At 42.4% G+C, this 17,427-nt stretch overlaps 1 protein-coding gene across 1 annotated transcript in view; it reads left to right on the top strand.

The window, feature by feature from the left end:
- The window catches only part of BICC1 (BicC family RNA binding protein 1), a 279,063-nt gene that overhangs the window by 126,477 nt on the left and 135,159 nt on the right, over positions 1 to 17,427 (top strand). The window contains exon 3 of the mRNA XM_036769596.1: positions 10,096 to 10,165. Coding sequence (XP_036625491.1) covers positions 10,096 to 10,165 — 70 coding nt within the window. The remainder of the gene's footprint in view (positions 1 to 10,095; positions 10,166 to 17,427) is intronic.

The raw sequence follows: 17,427 nt of genomic DNA on the forward strand, positions 1-17,427 counted from the left end.
TAAAGATATCTATAGGCATATGAAAAAATGCTCGAAATCACTACTGATGAGAGAAATGCAAATCAAAATAACTCTTAGGTATCACATCTCTCCTGTCAGATTGGCTAAAATGACAAAACAGGAAAATGATAAATGTGGGAGAGGATGTGGGAAAATTGGAACATTGTTACATTGCTGGCGGAGTTGTGAACTGATCCAGCCATTCTGGAGAGCAATTTGGAACTGTGCCCAAAGGGCTATAAAAATGTTCATACCCTTTGACCCAGCAATACCACTTCTAGGGTTGTATCCCAAAGAGATCACACAAGTGGGAAAAGGACCCATATGTACAAAAATATTTATAGTGGCTCTTTTTGTGGTAGCTAAGAATTGGAAATCAAAGGGATGCCCATCAATTGGGGAATGGCTGAACAAGGTATGGTATATGAAGGTAATGGAATACTATTGTGCTATTAGAAATGGGGATGATACGGACTTCATAACAACCTGGAAAAACCTACACGACATAATGCTGAGTGAGTGGAGCAGAGCCAGGAGAACATTATACACAACCACAGATATATGGATTCTGTGAGGATTAACCCTGACAAACTTTGCTCTTCTCAGCAACACAAGGTGCAAAGACAACTCCAAAGGACTCACGATGGAGAATGCTATCTACATCCAGAGAAAGAACTATGAAGTATGAATGCAAATTGAGGCACACTTTATGCTTGCCTTCCCTCCCCTTTTCTTTTCTCTCTTTTGTTTTTGTTTTTGGGTTGTGGTTTTTTTTTTTTTGGTTCTGTTTCTTCTTTCTCATGATTCATTCCATTGGTCATAATTCTTATCCACAACTTGACTGGTGTGTAAATTAATTCAATGCGAAGTTATACATGGAAGATATGTTGTATTCCATGCTGTCTTGGGGAGGGAGGCGGGGGGGGGGAAGAAAATCTGGAACTCAAAATTATGTAGAATCGAGTGTTGTAAACTAAAAATAAAAAAAAAACAAAAATTAAAAGTAAAAAATAAAAAGCCTGTGTGCTGGAGTCTCCTGTGACCCTAGCTCCTGGGGACGTTGGGGCTGATGGGTCACTTGAATATGGGAGTCCTGAGTGGCCGTTGGGTTAAAGCCATTCTGGTATCCTCACTAAATTCAGCACCAGTATGGTGAGCATCCAAGAGTAAGGGGCCCCTAGGCCACCTGAGGTCAGAAATGGAACAAATCAGAGCTTTTGTGCTGATCAGTTGTAGGGTCAGGCCTGTGAATGGCTTTCAACCTGTTGGAGTAGGGCGACCTAACCTTCAGCCTGGGTGGGGTGGGGAGTGAAAGGGGAGGAAGCTTGTGTCCTTTGAAAATTTGTCTTGAAAGCTAATTTCTTTCAAAATAGTATCTTTAGAAAAGAAAACATTTTGTTTTTAAGAAACAAAGTGTTATCAGGTTTGTCAGGCACCTGCTGGGTATAGAGCTCTGTGCTGCCTACGAATAGTTTTTGTTCAGTTGTGTCTGACTTTTCACGATCCCATTTGGGGTTTTCTTGGCAGAGATACTGGAGTGTTTTGCTATTTCTTTCTCCAGCTCATTTGACAGATGAGGAAACTGAGACAAACAGGGCTAAGTGACTTGCCCAGGGTCACACAGCTTGTGAGTATCTGAGGCCGGATTTGAAATCAGAAAGATGAGTCTTTCTGACTCCAGGCCTGGTGCTCCACTGCTCCACCTAGCTGCCTAGGGGCAGGGAAAAAGAAAGTTTCAGACAGGGACTGTCCACAGGAAGCTTACGGGCTAGAGCGGTGGGGATAAGGCACAAACAGATGCCCATGATGCAGTATTGCTGTTTCAGTGCCATAGAGAGATGCAGAAAAAAGCTCTAAATGAAGTGTCTGTGATTTGAGGGGTGAGACAGGCTAGCTCAGGGAATTTACCTATATAGAACAAATCAGCTATGATTTTGACGGGTGGAGGGGATGACCTTGATTGAGCAGGTTCCCTTTGCTCATTGCAAGCTAATGTAAGAGAGATTTCAGGGCACTGGGCTTATTTATTTATTTGGCAATCGGGAGCTGTGTATTCACTGGTGTCAGGGACTCTTGCCTGGGACATGGAGAGGTTGGGATGTGTCAAGGTCACCCTTGGTGTGAGCAAGAGGCTGACTTGGGATTTGGACTCAGGCTTTCTGACTCCAGTTCTAATTGTGGCATGGTTTAAGAGACATGCAGATGTCTTATGTTAACATAACAAACAAGTCTGAGTATGACCAATAACTCAAACTAGGTCAGCAAAGTGTTCCCTAGTAGAAAATCTAAGCCACTTTTTAATGACTAGATTATATCAGGAGGCTGTGTGGCCCAGTGGATAGAGAGTGGGACTGGGAGTCAGGAAGACCTGGGCTCAAATCCTGCCTTACTCGCTGTGTGAACCTGGGCAAGTTACTCCTCAGCCTCAATTTTCTCATCTGTAAAATGTGGATCATAATCATAGCTACCTCAAAGGCCATGGATGTCAAACGAGGTAGCCTGTGTTGAGTGCTTTACATACCTGAAGTGCTGCATTAAGTGCTTTATCTATAGCAGGTGTTTGTAGAATTATGAAGAGCTCATCTGATACCTGTCCTTCATCTTACAGGTGAAGAAACTGAGGACCAGACAGTTGAGGTGATTTGCTCAAGGAGAGGGAAGACCCAGGCCTGGGTGTCCTAACAAACAGCCCACTTGGCTCTTCCCACCATCCCATGCTGTCGTGGCTGGGATTGCCTCACAGGGGCTTGAGAAAAGTTGATGGCATTAGTTTTTCAAAGCATTTATCTGTATATTGTTAAAGATTTTCTAATTGCATTTTAACTGGGTTTGGGCTCAACTTGAGAGTTGCTGAAGCTTCAGTTTGCCTTAGCTTTCTTACTTGCCGTATCACACTGTTGTCTCATCGATCATGCAGTGCCACTAAAAGGCTTCCGTTTTTTCAGATGAACTGATTGCTTAGCTATGGACTCCCATACTTATTCTTGTGATGTTGATTTTTTGAGCCCATGTGGAAGCCTTTCCATTTATCCCACTGAATTTCATCCTCTTAAATTCAGCCCAGTGTTCTAATCTGCTACAGTCATTTCTAATCCTGACTGTCATCAAATGTGTTAGGTATTGATTCTTGATACTTTTTTTGAGGACCCTACACTGTTTTGTGGGGAGAAGAGCTGGGAGTGGGGGCAGAGTTGAGAAAAATGCTGTGGATTAGAAAGAGAAAAATTAGGAGAAAGGGTAGAATAGGGATAGTAATCAAAGTTTGAGAGTGTTTCATTTAAAAATATTCCAACACAAAATACAACAATAAGAATCTTTATTATTTCCACACTGTAACTTGATGACAAGGTGTAACAGGGAGAACCAGGAATCTGTAGTCATAAGCTGTGAGTTCAGCATGTACTTCCGATGCTTACTACCTGTATGACTGTGGACAAGTCACTTAACTTCTCTAGTGATTGGAGGTAGGGTTCTGGATCCCCAGGGGATGTGGAAAGGAGAGAAACCCTCCTGAAGTCCCCAGCTCCATCCCCAATGTCTGCCAGAGCTGGATCAGGCATCTCTTTCCCTAGAAGATCCTCTCCATGGGGATAGACTTCCCAAGTTGGTACACAGGCTTTACTTGTCTAACGTCCCTAGTACAGTAAACAAAGTTTTAGCTTGCCAGCCCTTTGACAAATCTTCCCCAGATGTGATTGATTCCAGTTCTATTGGCTGCCAGCTGGGGGCCATTTTGAATGAATGAAATTTCAACAGCGAAGGGAAGAAAAGTGCATTGTCAAATTGGAACCTTGGATGTCCTTTTCTGCTCCAAGTGCAAATGCTTCTCTCCTTAAAAGCAAAGTCAGCACGAGTGGGCTTTGGGAGCTCAGAACTCCTGGATTCCTCACCTGTGTGTTTCTTCCTCCACATCTGGAAGGAAGGATTTGCTGGTAACTGGAGTCTCACAGGGTTGCAATTGTGGTCAGCTGCAACCTATTCTCCAGTAATTGTGGCGGACCTGCAAAGTATGTAGGCTGGTGCACAGCAGCCAAAGGTTTTGCTTTCCACATGGCATGCTTGTCTGGAAAGTGTGGGGGCGTGGAGACATTCCATCATGATCTGGGCATCAAAGACTGGAAATGGAGACTTCTCCTTCAGTCTTGCATAAAGCTACTTGTAGGAACCTTCATATGGAAATGAGACTTTGGCTCTGGGGGTTTTGGACGGGTGGGTAGAGGGCTATTTAGCTCCTGTTATTTATTTTTCTAATGTGACTTTATTTCAGTGACCCGATGCCAAAGCACACGTTGAAAACCTTTTTCAGTATCTGATGGTATTATTTCCTCTCTGTTCAAGATTTGGAGCTTGTGGAAATATTTTTGAAAAACAGAAACCCAAACCATGGGAAAGCATCCAGCTCCTTATTCATTAGGCTTCTTTGCTGATTACAATAACAGCACCTACTATTAGAAGGAGCACAAGCTGGGAAATTGATTATGGGGTTTGTGAAACATTAACAGCTTGAAAGTTGTTCACCCAGCATTTCAGCCCAGTTATCTGTTGGCTTGTGAAGAGCGTCTGCTTCTTATCTCACAGGGATCTCTTGAAGGAACCAGGATGTTTAGCCCAGAGAAGGGAAGACTCAGGGGGAACTAGGACATTTTTATGTATTTCAAAGGCTGTCATGCAAAATAGGAATTTGATTTATTCTGCTTTGTCCTAGAGGTGAGAATAAGGAGCACCGGGTAGAAATTGTCAAGAGCTCACTTTCAGCTTGAGGTCAGGAAAAGCTTCCTAACAATTGGAGATCTCCTAAAGCAGAAGGAGCTGCCTTGGGAGGCAGTGGGTTCACCCTCCATGAGGTGAGGTCCTGTCATGGAAAGGCGGAATGAGTGCTTGCTGAATTGGGAGGATTCCTGGTCAGTCTTGTGTAGGATGAGGCAGGCTCCAAGCCCCACTCTCAGCTCTGAGAGTCCGATCCCAGTGTGTGAGATGGTATTCTCCAAATCTGCGGAGGATCTGTGAGGGCAATGGAGTTGCCAAGCCTTTCTAGTTATCGGCAAATCATTTAACTTCTCTGTGAGTGGGTTTCACTATCCGTAAAATGGGGAGAAGAATGCTTAGATTACCTACATTGGGTTGTTAGGAAAATCAAATGTGATTTTGTTCTGAAATCTTTGTAAATGGTTGTGTCGTTTAAAAAAAAAGTCACTTGTTATCGTCTTTATCTTTGTAAATATTTTTAAAATGTTGTGTATAAAAATGTAAGTAATTGTTATTTCAGGATACCCTAGTTCATGTGGGAGCTCACTTCTGATCTGATCACTTCTAATATGTGGGTCCAGATTCTGTGAGACTGGTAGGATGACTGGAAGCTCCCACTGTTGTCTCCCTTTCTGTGCCTCCTTAATGGTGATGATGATGATGATGACAATGACGACGATGATGATGATGGCGATGATGATGATAAATTGCATGCGTGTAGAATTTATAGTTGGCTAAACACTTAGTAGACATTAGTTTAATTCTTGAAGACAGAGACAGTTATGTTTTTTGTCTTTGTGCCCCCAGTTAGGTACTTTAAAAATGCTTTTTGATTAATCAATCGTCACAAACCTGTGAAGTTAAGTGCAACTGGGTTATTCTCATTTCAGAGATGAAGAAACTGAGGCTGAGAAAAGTTAAGTGACTCATCCAGGGTCACACAGTTAGTAAATGTCTGTGAAAGGATTCAGACCCGAGGCTTTCTGAGTTCAGTTTGAGCACATTATGTTCTGGGCCAGACCATAGCCTAGAACAGGGGTGAGGAACCTGTGGCCACATGTGGCCCTATGAAGTTTGGATTTAAAGGGCCACTTCAAGGCTGCAGGTTCCCCACCCCTGGCCTAGAAGGAGTAGGGGCAAAGAGAGCCCAGGGCTTGATTTACCTGAGGTGGGTAGAGTGTGTGGGTTAATCTGGGTGAGTAAAAAATTAGTTATTAATGAGAGGCTGATTATAAAGTCTAGACTAACATTTACTAGCTAGATTAAAAACAATCTAATTGTGAACTCCCCATTGGCAGTCTCGGGTTATTTAATGTAGTGAAGAATGATAATAAAAATTACATCTTTGGAGCATTTGAAGGTTTTACAAGGTACTTGTCTTACAACCCTGTGATCTAGGTGGTGTAGAAAACATCCCCATTTTATAGATCAAGCGACTGAGACGGAGGGTAAATGACTTCTCCTAGGTCATCCAACTATTTAGAGGCAGCTGTGTAGCATAGTGGAGAGAATGCTAGATTTGAAGACAGGAAGACCTGAGTTCAAATTCTGTCTCAGCTGTATGAATCCATTTCACCTCATTGCGCCTTAGTCCTTTACATTTGGGGTTAACATCACCTACCTCCCCCCCAGGCGAGGCTGTAAAGATCAACTGAGATTATATATAATTTTTCTCTATGTAATATATGAGGGAAAGCTCCAGTTGTCCTGATCTGTATCTTGTCACTGGACCCACATGGCTCTGGAGGAGAGAGTGGGGTTGGTGACTTTGCACAGCTCTCCCTCACTTAAGTCCAGTTCACTTGCAAGTCGTGGCAGCACCTTCATGATGTCATGATCCTCTGAGAATGAAGGACAAACAACACAAACGACATGTATTGCATATGATTTATCTATCTATCTATCTATATTACATATAATTTCTTTATATGAGTAAATGCTATCATCACCACTGCCATCATCACCATCAGACTCAAGATTCCAATCCAGGTTTTTCCTGACTACCATGCCTGGAAAGTGCCATCGGACGTGATTGGCTTCATTCTGTCGCCACTTGGCCCACTCATCTCACAGGCACTCATACTTGGATATGCACATTCAGGCCCAAGTTATAGAAGCAATGTCTTTGGAGTGAGCCCAGCCCAACGAGGGATAGGAAAGTCATGGAGGGCACTTTTTCTATGCTCTGAGCTCCTGGTACTTGGGGCACATAATTAAGAAATATAGAATAACTAGAGGATGGTATAAGACAAAACTAGACTCTGTGGGGATGCCTTAGGAACGCAGAAGCCAGAATCCGTGTTTGGGAGGAAATCCTAGAAGGCTGCATGGAGGAGGCAGGATTTGAGTGGGCCCTTGAAGGCTGTCTTACGTTGGAACTTCTGGAGGGCAGTGGGCAGGTGAAGTTGGCCAGCTGGCCAGTCCTCTTCTGCCCAAAGGAGAAGGAAACTTGCAGATAGAAACAGCTATAATGACTCCTGGATGTCAGCCCTGGTGGCCCAGTGGAAAGAATTGTGAATCTAGAGTGAGTGAGTCTGTCAGCGGGCTTTATTAAGCACCCACTGTGTGCCAAGCACTGTGCTAAGTGCTGGGGATACAAAGGCAAAAGATGGTTCTAGCCCCGCAATCTAAGGGGGGAAGACAAAATATAAAGGAAGCTACAAAGGTATCTGTAGGTGAGTAGGTGGTACCACCTGGGGAGTGGGGGTGGGGGAGATGATGGAGAAGCCCAGAGCTGTGCAGGGGTAAAATGAAGAGATGACTGACCCTCCATACATGAAGGGCCTTTCTGGGCCTCGGTTTCCTCATGTGTAAAGGGAAAAGGTTGGTTGGACCAAATGGTCTCCAAGGTCTCCTGCCATTGATCAAGATAGGTGCTTAATAAACGCTTATTGGTGGATTGAATCTCACCAGGACCTGACTTGAGCCTTATTTGACTTCTTTGAGATGGGTGGGTTGATGAGAAGCTCCAGTTGTCTTTGTCTACCTCAGTATAAAACTCCTTGGCCCTTACACTTAGGCTGTCCTTGTGGGGGATGTTAGTGATCAGCCTTGTTTCCCTGAGCCAGACAAAGATGGAACCCATTGGATGGCACAGAGGTAAACCAAAGATAGACCTTTTTAGAAAAATTCCTCTCTGTGTCCTTGTGGCTCATATATCATTGGATTAAACTTGTCATTAAATCAGTAAGCCATAAAGCTTCATGTTGATGCTATTCTGCCCTTGACTAGCCCAGGGTGGGCATCGGTGGTACAAGGATGGGAATGGGCATGGCAGGGTAGCAGGCATCTTATTTTGCTGAAGAATCTCCTCCAGTCTTTCCCAATCTGTAGCCCTGCTATTGAAGTGAACATCTTTTGGAAAGATGAATTACCCTTCGTGCCAGGAAGAAAAGCATGGTTACTGTTATCTCTGTCCTTTGGATTGAGACATTGAATGGCATCACAAAGCCATCTAATTAAAGCAAAACAAAAAGCGTCCTCATCCTGAGGCCGAGGATGAATATTTTTGGTTACAGCAGCTCATGAAGCTGTCTACTGTGGTTCAGAAGGGTTTTCACTGTATTGGGGATCCAAGGAAACCATAGATCTTTTCTTTCTTGCTTTCTAATTAGATTCTCCTCCATCCATTCTGTAGAAAATCTGGCTAATTCTGTGCAGGGAGGAAGAGAATGCTTAATTTATCACCATTAGTGCAGTGTTTGGAAGGCTGATATTCTAATCTTGTTGGGAATATTTGTAAGCAGTGTCTGCAAGGGCTGTTAATTAGCCATTTCGCATCTCACTTGCTCTGACCACCCCCTCCCCCATTACTGGCACATGGGCTCTTTCTTCCTGGCGATCTCCCTTCAGATGCCTCCCTTTTGTCCTGTCTGCTTCTGCTATGTGTCTGTTCTGGCGGCCCCCTCCTTCTTGTTCTGGAGCCTGGAATAGGAAAGATGCCCTGTATAAAGGAAAGAAGATATGAGATGGGGCACCCCACTCCTAGGTACCAACTTGCCTTGGCCCATATCTTAGGGCTGGTTGAGGGATTGAACAACAGGGCTGCCCTACCCACCAGACTCTCTGACGTAGTCCTCATGCTGCAGAGCTCCCTGTTCCTTCCATCTTCCCCCTTCGTTTCCTTTCATTTCCTTCTTGCTTTATATCTACAACCTAGGGTAGTACGCAGCACATGACCCATTTGGGGTTTTCTTTGAAAAGATACTGGAGTGGTTTGCTGTTTCCTTCTCCAGTTCATTTTTACAGATGAGGAAACTGAGGCAAGCAGGGTTAAGTGACTTGCTCAGGGTCACCCAACTAGTAACTCTCTAAGGCAAGATTAGAACTCAAGATGAGTCTTCCTGACTCCAGGCCTAGCACTCTATCCACTGTGCCACTTCAGCATTGCTTCTGGAATTAAATTGGGTTGGTATGGGGTTTTCTTAAGCTTCAGCTTGCACATTTTCTTCTTTTCTGGTTGAGTTGTATCCTGAGTTCTTCTTGGACCATGAATGTGGGAGGAAGTTGCAGCAGTAAACTGTTGGCTTCTTGTCTGTACCACAGGGAAAATGACCGAGGGAGCAGATTCATGGCCGACATCTTGTTGGATGCTCTGCCTCAGTCTTAATGAAATACAAATGTGTCCAGAACAGTGTTTCCCCCCAGAGATGAAGAAAAAAATGTCCTTAGTATGGGCTAGCTGGTGTTGTTTGACTTCACACGTATTATGTTAAAGGATGTTGCAATCGTTTGGCAAATGTAGAGGAGATGTTGATTCAATCCCAGAATCTCCAAAGGCTCTGGATTCCCCTCAGGATCATTATTTGTTCACATGTTTGCAGGGCGGCTGTCTCTGGGCTGAAATCCTCCCGTGCCTTGAGGAGCTGAGTGGGAGTAGAGATAGGCCCACAGATGCTCGTTATGGTGTCAGAGTCTTGGAATAACAAATCTGCTGGTGATTTTTTTTCCTTCCTTCTTCTTCTCTAAATAGGTTTATTAAATTGTTTCAAGAAAGATCAGTTCATTTTGGGTCATCATAAAGTCAGAAGTCTAAACTGTAAAAAAACCCCTCATCTCTCAATAGAAGTAGGTGGTACAATAGAGGTAACTAGACCTGGAGACCCAAAGGCCTGAGTTCAAATGGTCTCAGACACTAGCTGTATGATCCTTAAGTTCTTTCTCAATTTCCTCATGTGTAAAATGGGGATCATAATGGCACTTAGTACCTTCTAGAATTTTTAGGAGGCTAAAATGAGACGCCGTTTGTAAAGGCCTTTGCAAACCTCAAAGCTCTGTAGATATGCTTTACTGTTATCATTCCTTTTTTTTTAGCACTTAATTCAATTGCCATTTATTTTCTTTTCACAGATCATGGAAGAGACAAGCACACAGATTGCTTGGCCATCAAAGCTAAAGATTGGAGCAAAATCTAAGAAAGGTATGTCTTTCTATTCAGAGGAAGATTGCTGATTTTGATGAGCAAAGACAGATAAATGACTGATTTTGTAGTCGGACTATCACTGTCCTTTAATTACAGAACACTTATTTCTACCCTTTTACCAGGAAGCAAGTTCAGACATTGGAAGACCTTTGTTTATTTGGGATTACAATAATTTAAGAGAGTATGCTCCATTTCCCCCCTAATTTTCATCACATACAACAATTACATTTTTATAGACTACTATTTCAGTGGAATCTCTGGATGGCAAGTGACTGTGGTAGTTTAGAGTTTCGAATCTGCCTAACCAGAGGTGAGAAGTTTTAGGCATTTACTGCAAATTAATATGGCTCATTTAAATATATGACCTTCTGCTGGGTCCTCTATATGTTTCCTGCTTGAGAATCACTGAGTACAAAAGCATGATTTAAGAATCATGGAAACTTAAGAAAGCTTTCTCTTCCCCAGGGGGATATAGGCCTAAGGAACTAATTTACTCTGATTTTCCTTTCTGGGTGTGTCTCTTGCCCTTCATCGTTCTGAGGGGGATTGGGAATGTCTGGCATTTTCTTCCTGGTCATCTGTTTTTCTACCTTGTAATCTAATTGTGCTCTGTGATAGATGGTGTTTGGGGCTGGGCTAGGGAGAGGATATATTTTCACCCAGTGTCTACAAAGGAGGCTGTGGGACAGTGCAGAATGCAAATTCAGTCTATGTCCCTTATTTTCTCTATGACCTCGGACAAGTTACATGATCTCGTGCTCCATTTTCTTTGACTTTAGAATGTGTTGGTTAGACCAGATGACCTTGGAGATCCCTTCCGTCCCCCACAATGACCCCATGAGCCTATGAAGTATCTCACAGTGGAGTGCTTCTCTTTCCTTCATTTATTTTGCAGTATTTATCTTTGGTATAGATTGCCAAGAGCCTTTTTTGGGGGGTGGGTGGGGTGGGGGATGGGGGCGGGTGGGAACTCTTTTTCAGATGAAGGCTTTGGTCCCAGCTCATTCTGTGAAAAGGAATTTCGATTCATGTTTTTTCTTTAATCTTAGTGCCTTACATGAAATTTGGAGTGGAAAAAAAGAAAAAAAGCAATGAATTTCCAAGTGAGGCTTTAAGAATAGTTCTGTTTCCCCTTTCCTCCTAAGGCCTTGGATTTATTACTTTTTCTTAATCCCCCACCATTGAATATCAGTATAGTTCATCAGTATAATTTTCCTAGTGATTTCTTATTTATTTTGCATTCTGCCTTTATCTTGGAAATCTGATTATACAGGGTGTCTGAAAAGTTCAGTTTTAAGCTTTGAGAGCTTAAAGATTTTTTGGGCACCTGGTCTGAGGTTTTTAATGATTGTCTCATTTTACTTGGGTCCATGATGTCCACTAGTTAGAAGCTGGCAATCATTTATTATAGCTATGTTGGCAGCAAATGTTTGCTGAGTTGGATTAAATTGAATCTGTCGATTGGGTGTTGGTGGCAGCCCTTGAGTGGAATGGAATCTTGAAGAAACTCATGCCTGGTGCCCTTGAGCAGTGATAAAGGCCTTGGAAATGATGCTTTTAAATGTCCATGAGGAGATTTGGTGAATGTAGTGGTACATAAAAGCCTCCACTTGGTAAAGAGGTGGTGGCCTATGGGTATATGCTGTTGTATTGCTGTCACATGTGGTTCCTCGGTTGGTCAGTTTTCCTTAACTTTTTCATTTGGCCAGGCAGGGTTCAGTGTGAAGGAAGGGACAAATGTTAAATAAAAACAAAAAACCCCACTACCACAACGATGCAGAAGGCATCAGTAAAAAAGTCAGAGTAGTTGGCCCTTGATTGTGTACTTGTGGTAGGTTTAAAATCTCATGCCAGTCCCTTAAGAGACTTCTCAGCTGTCTTCCCTTTTGGCATTTCCTGAATCTGAATTGCCATCAGCATTCCTAATTCTAGAGAGCTTCCAGGCTGCCTAGAGTCTTCCTAACCACAACACTACAAGCACAGGTGTTATTATCCTTGTTTTTGCAGGGAAACAGACTTTTCCAGCCAGGACCTGAAACTAAATGATCAAACTCTAAGGATGATGTTTCCCTGCCTTGTTATACCACAGTTGTAAGCTAGAAAGAACTTGAGAGGGTTTTTTTTCTAACCACCTCATTTTACAGAAGGGAAAATTGAGATGCAGAGAAATTACTTAATGAATTACAGTTCTGGCCTAGAATTCAGATCTTCCTATCTGTCAGGGGTGGGGAACCTTTGGCCTTGAGACCACATATAGCCCTCTAGGTCCTCAAGTGTGGCCCTTTGACTGAATCCAAACTTTACAGAACAAATTCCCTTAATACAAGGATTTGTTCTGTAAAGCTTGGACTGGGAAGGCCGAGCCCAAGGACGTAGAAGGCCACATGTGGCCTTGAGGCTTCAGGTTTCCCACCCCTGTTTTACTGCACCACTTAGTTAGGGGTGATAACAATAATAACAGAGATCCCATAACAACAATAGTAACTTGTTTTTAATTTAAATTTTCCAAAAGCTCTTGACAAATATCATCTCATTTTATCCTCAAACGATCCTAGGAGGTAGGTTCTTTTGTCATCACCATTTTACCAATGAGGAAGCTGAGGATGAGAGATGTCTATTGACTTGCTCAGCGTCACACAGCTGCTCAGTATCTGAGGTGAGATTTGAACCTAGGTCTTACTGACGCCAAGACCAGTTCTCATTCCCCTCTCCCTTTCTTTGCTCAGGGCACATGATAACTATATCTGAAAAGGATACTATGGTTTTATCTGCATAAGGAACTCTTGGTATGGGAGTGCCCTTCATCAAAGCAGACCACAATCCTTCTGTGACTCAGTCGATAATCCATAGAAAGGAGTAAGCATGGGACAGTGGAAGGAACAGAGACTTGAGGGCTGGAGTCCCTGGGTTCAAATCTCACCTCTGACATTTGCCTCCTAGCTGTTGACCCTGGCTAAGTAATAGCCTCCCTTGAGCCTTATTTGTAAAATGAGAGGGTTGGACTCAGTGACCTCTGGAGGCCTCTTTCATCTCTTCATCTATCGTATGGTCTTAGGCTCACAGACATGATGACTTAATCCCAGACCACGCAGCTGCTATCTGTTAGGGGTGGGATTTGAACCTAAGTCTTCCTGTCTCCAAATCCAACTCTGTCTCCACTATATCCCATTATCTCTTCTATTCAGTATTAGGTTAATAAAAGTCAGGGCAGCTAGGTGTTGCTGTAGGTAGAAGGAAGACCGGAGTTCAAATGTGGCCTCAGATGCTTACTAGCTGTGTGACCCTGGGCAAGTCACCTAAGAAGTCATTGGAGAAGGAAATGGCAAACCATTGTAGTATCTTTGTCAAGGAAACCCCAGATGAGGCACATAGAGTCAGACAGGACTGAAAGTGACTGAACAATAAAACAGCATAATAAAAATTATTAGATAAGTGATGAGAAAATCCTTTCCCAGTAATTCCAGATGATTGTGGCATCCTCCATTCTTTCAGCTCAGCTTCACCTTCTTCTCTTCCCGTAGCACCGAAGGCTACGGGAATTGTCTGAATTTGTTGCCCAGATGACATGAAAATATTGTTTTCAGAATGTGAAGATGTTGGGCAGCATTTGTGAAAGGGTTGACATCGTGGCTCCAGCTCCAGCATGTGGAGCTCGGCGTCGTTCAGTTCTGTCCCAGCAGAGAGAGGATCTCAGCAGTGCATTTGAGGGCAGTTAGTCCTCTGCACATATGGTAAAAGTTAACTTCTGGCCTTGCGCCTTTGGACTGGCCTCCACTGGCCTCAGGCCCAGAGACGTGGCTTTATTTCTCAGTATGTAGGTAGTACTGTTGAATGTACATGGTGCTGTATGATGAGTAAAATGTGCCAAAAAAAAAAGAGACACTAAAGTCTGCCCCAGGGGCATTTACAATCCCAAATTTATCAAGGCCAACCTTATTACTTAACTGTGCAGCTGTACTTCTTAAAGCTGACACTATGGATTCAGACAGCCCTTGGCAGGCATCCCTCATGTCTAATTCCTGTATTTTAGGAAAGGTGCAATCCAGAGATGAAATTTGCTTGTCTGGAATTTGCATTCAGGAAATATGGAAGGAATACGCTAGGGGGAAGATTGGGGGGCTGGTGAAACTGACTTTTTTTTCTCTTTTTTTTCCCTGCATTGTGAAAGTCTTAATTCCTAAGTCATCTTTATCTCTTCAAAAGTCATTCAAGAGAACAGTGGAGGAAGTTCTATTTGGGGCCTCTGCTTGGGTCTTGAACTGTAGTTCAACTTCAATTCTTTGTTTTTATGAGTTTTTGTGTACTCAGAATCCATAGGTAATCCTCAAACCCAGCTCATGAGATGTGCTGTACCTGTGGGATCATCCTCAATTGCAGTCTTTTTTTTCTTGTGTCAGGATTCATAAAGCTGGCCTGTGTCAGCCTACTTGCAATGAACCAGTGAACCAACAGGTAGACTTCTTCTCCCCCTTTACTCTGTATTAACATCTAGCAAAAATAATGGCAATCACCACTGCAACATTAGCAGGCTTACATGGCACTTTCTATACATCGTCTCGTCTGATCTTGGTAACCCCCCACCCCCTGAGGTTCAAACAAGGTATAATATTATTATTCCCATTTGACAGAAGGGGACATTGAGGCCCAGGGAAGTTAAGTGGCTCTTCTGGGGTCCCAGACTGAGTGACATTTCCCCTAGGTCTCTCTCGAGTCCAGGACCAGTTCTCTTTCCCCAGGCCATGCTTTTTCCTCGTTTTAGTCCGGAAGATTTGCTACTCTGGTAAACTGGACTAATGAGAGGTTTTTTTTTCCTAGTGGAAGGGCTTGAGAACTGTCTGGTAACTGGAAGGATGAGAAGCAAAAGGCTTGAATCATCCATAGACTGAATGATGTGACCTAGAATGACCATTGGCTTTAGTGGGGAGAGCACCATCTTCTTTTGGGCTGGAAGAGTAGTATCACTGCTCTCCTTCCCTGTTTAGGTCATCAACTCACCTATAGAAGGCACTTGGTAAGTCCTTCTTAGATAGGAGGCTGCCAATATGTCCTTTGACCCGTTAACATTAACAGGACATTTGTTGGGAGTTTTTCTAGTAAGCCAGTGATGGACTTCTACTGAGCCATGGCTTTGGATTTGTTTTGGGGAACATGTCACAAGGAGGGAGGCAGTATTGCTCAGTAAGTTGAGAGAGAGCCTGCCTCAGAGTCGGGAAGTTAGCACTCTATCCACTGGGCCAGCTCAGCTTGTTGACCCTCCAGCCCAACATAATAGAGCAGCGAGGTGTAGGAGATACCTGGGTTTGGGGGTTCAAATCTTAGCTTTTCTTCCTGAGACCTGGGTAACCTGGGGTGAGTCCTTGATCCTTTCTGGGCCTTTACTTCTGCATCTGTGAAATGGGGATGCTGGACTTGGTGACCTCTAAGCCTTCCTCTAGCTCTAATCTATGATCCACACAAACCCTCTCACTTTAGACATAGCAGGGTTTTGAGGAGGAAAGGACCTTTGGCAGCATCTTGTCCGACTGTCTCATTTTACTCATGAAGAAGATACAGCCAAGAGAAATGAAGTGATTTGTCCAAGTGAGTTAGGCTAAGTTCATTTAAGATCAGAAGGGTCTTTGTTATCGGGCGTAAGTAGGAGGATCTAGAACAGCTATTGGCTTATTCCATTGGCCGTGGGCTGAGCAATTGGAAGAACTCTTCCTAATGTTGGAAATTCAGAAATGGTTTAATTTACTTTTGGTAAAACAGAAAAAATAAGTGTTTTCTTATCAGAACCTATCATGGTAGATAGAATTTTAATTGATGTCTGCAGGGGCAGCGACATGGCGTAGTCCTGGGCTCAGACTTGGGAGGATTCCTAATGGCTGTGTGACTCAGGGCAGGTCACTTAACCCAGGCCTCAGGAAGCTCTCTAGCTTCTGTCTCCTGAGTTACAGATGAGTTGTGATTTGTCTAAATAGACACGAGTTTGGGAGGTTGAATACTTTTAAAAAGAGAAAGTAATTACGAGGTAATCTTAAAAAGAAGAAAGGCATATGTAATGAGAGAGTCCTTCTTAGAGACAAAATAAATCTACCTTTGTTGAAAGAAATATCAAATATGGATACAATAATAATTATGGCAATAATCTAATATTCATTTTGCACTTTTACAAAAGCATTTACATAGATGATGATGATGATGATGATGATGATGATGACGTTGACTTTATATGTATTATTATTTGATCCTTGCAACAAACCTCCCTCTGAGGCAGATTATTACCTCTTTTGCAAATGAGAAAAAAAAATGAATCCAAGGGAGGTGTTAGCAGATCTTCAAACACAGGTCCTCTGAGTCCAGGACTCCAACTGGAATGCAACTTAGCTGCCTCTAATTGTGTTTTTTTATCTAAATTTTCTTTTTTTCATTGTGAATTTAATAATCTTCACCAAACATGAACATTTCCATGTATAAAGAGAAACAAAAAAGAAGGTTGTATATGAAACCATGAACTTCCATTATGTATTTTTTATGTACACATTAATTGTAAAGGTAGTAACAGCACCACACTATTTATCTCCTTTCTATTTTTATTTTCTTCTATGTATATTAAAATATTTTGATACTCTTTTATTGTTAGTATTCATTTTAATTGATTTCTTTTTTATGTCACCAAACTTTCTCCTAATATCCCTCCTCTCTCCACATCCCATCCCATATAACAAATAATATCTATTTTACAATTTTATTTATTTATACTAATAATATATTTCAAGGAGAAAAAGAAAAGAAAAAGTAGCAAAACTGATAAGAACCTTGAAAAAGTCTGCAATTATGTTCAGTGATCCACATCTTTGGATCTCCACTCCTATAAAGGAGAGGGCTTAGAGTGTCCCCTCATGTTTGGGGGTATACTTGTTCTTTGTCATTTTGCAACACTGACTTTCAGTTATTTAGTGATTGTTCTTTCATTTACATTGTTGTAGTCATTGTGTCTATTTTGTGATTGTTCTCTCATTTACATTGTTGTAGTCATTGTCTGTTGTTTAGAGATTCTTTTTTGATTTACATTGTTGTAGTCATTGTCTGTTGTTTAGAGATTCTTTTTTGATTTACATTGTTGTAGTCATTGTCTGTTGTTTAGAGATTCTTTTTTGATTTACATTGTTGTAGTCATTGTCTGTTGTTTTGTGATTGTTCTCTCATTTACATTGTTGTCATTGTGTCTGTTGTTTTGTGATTGTTCTCTCATTTACATCGTTGTAGTCATTGTG

The sequence above is a fragment of the Trichosurus vulpecula genome, chromosome 8 (genome assembly GCF_011100635.1).
Source record: "Trichosurus vulpecula isolate mTriVul1 chromosome 8, mTriVul1.pri, whole genome shotgun sequence".
Lineage (NCBI taxonomy): Eukaryota > Metazoa > Chordata > Mammalia > Diprotodontia > Phalangeridae > Trichosurus > Trichosurus vulpecula.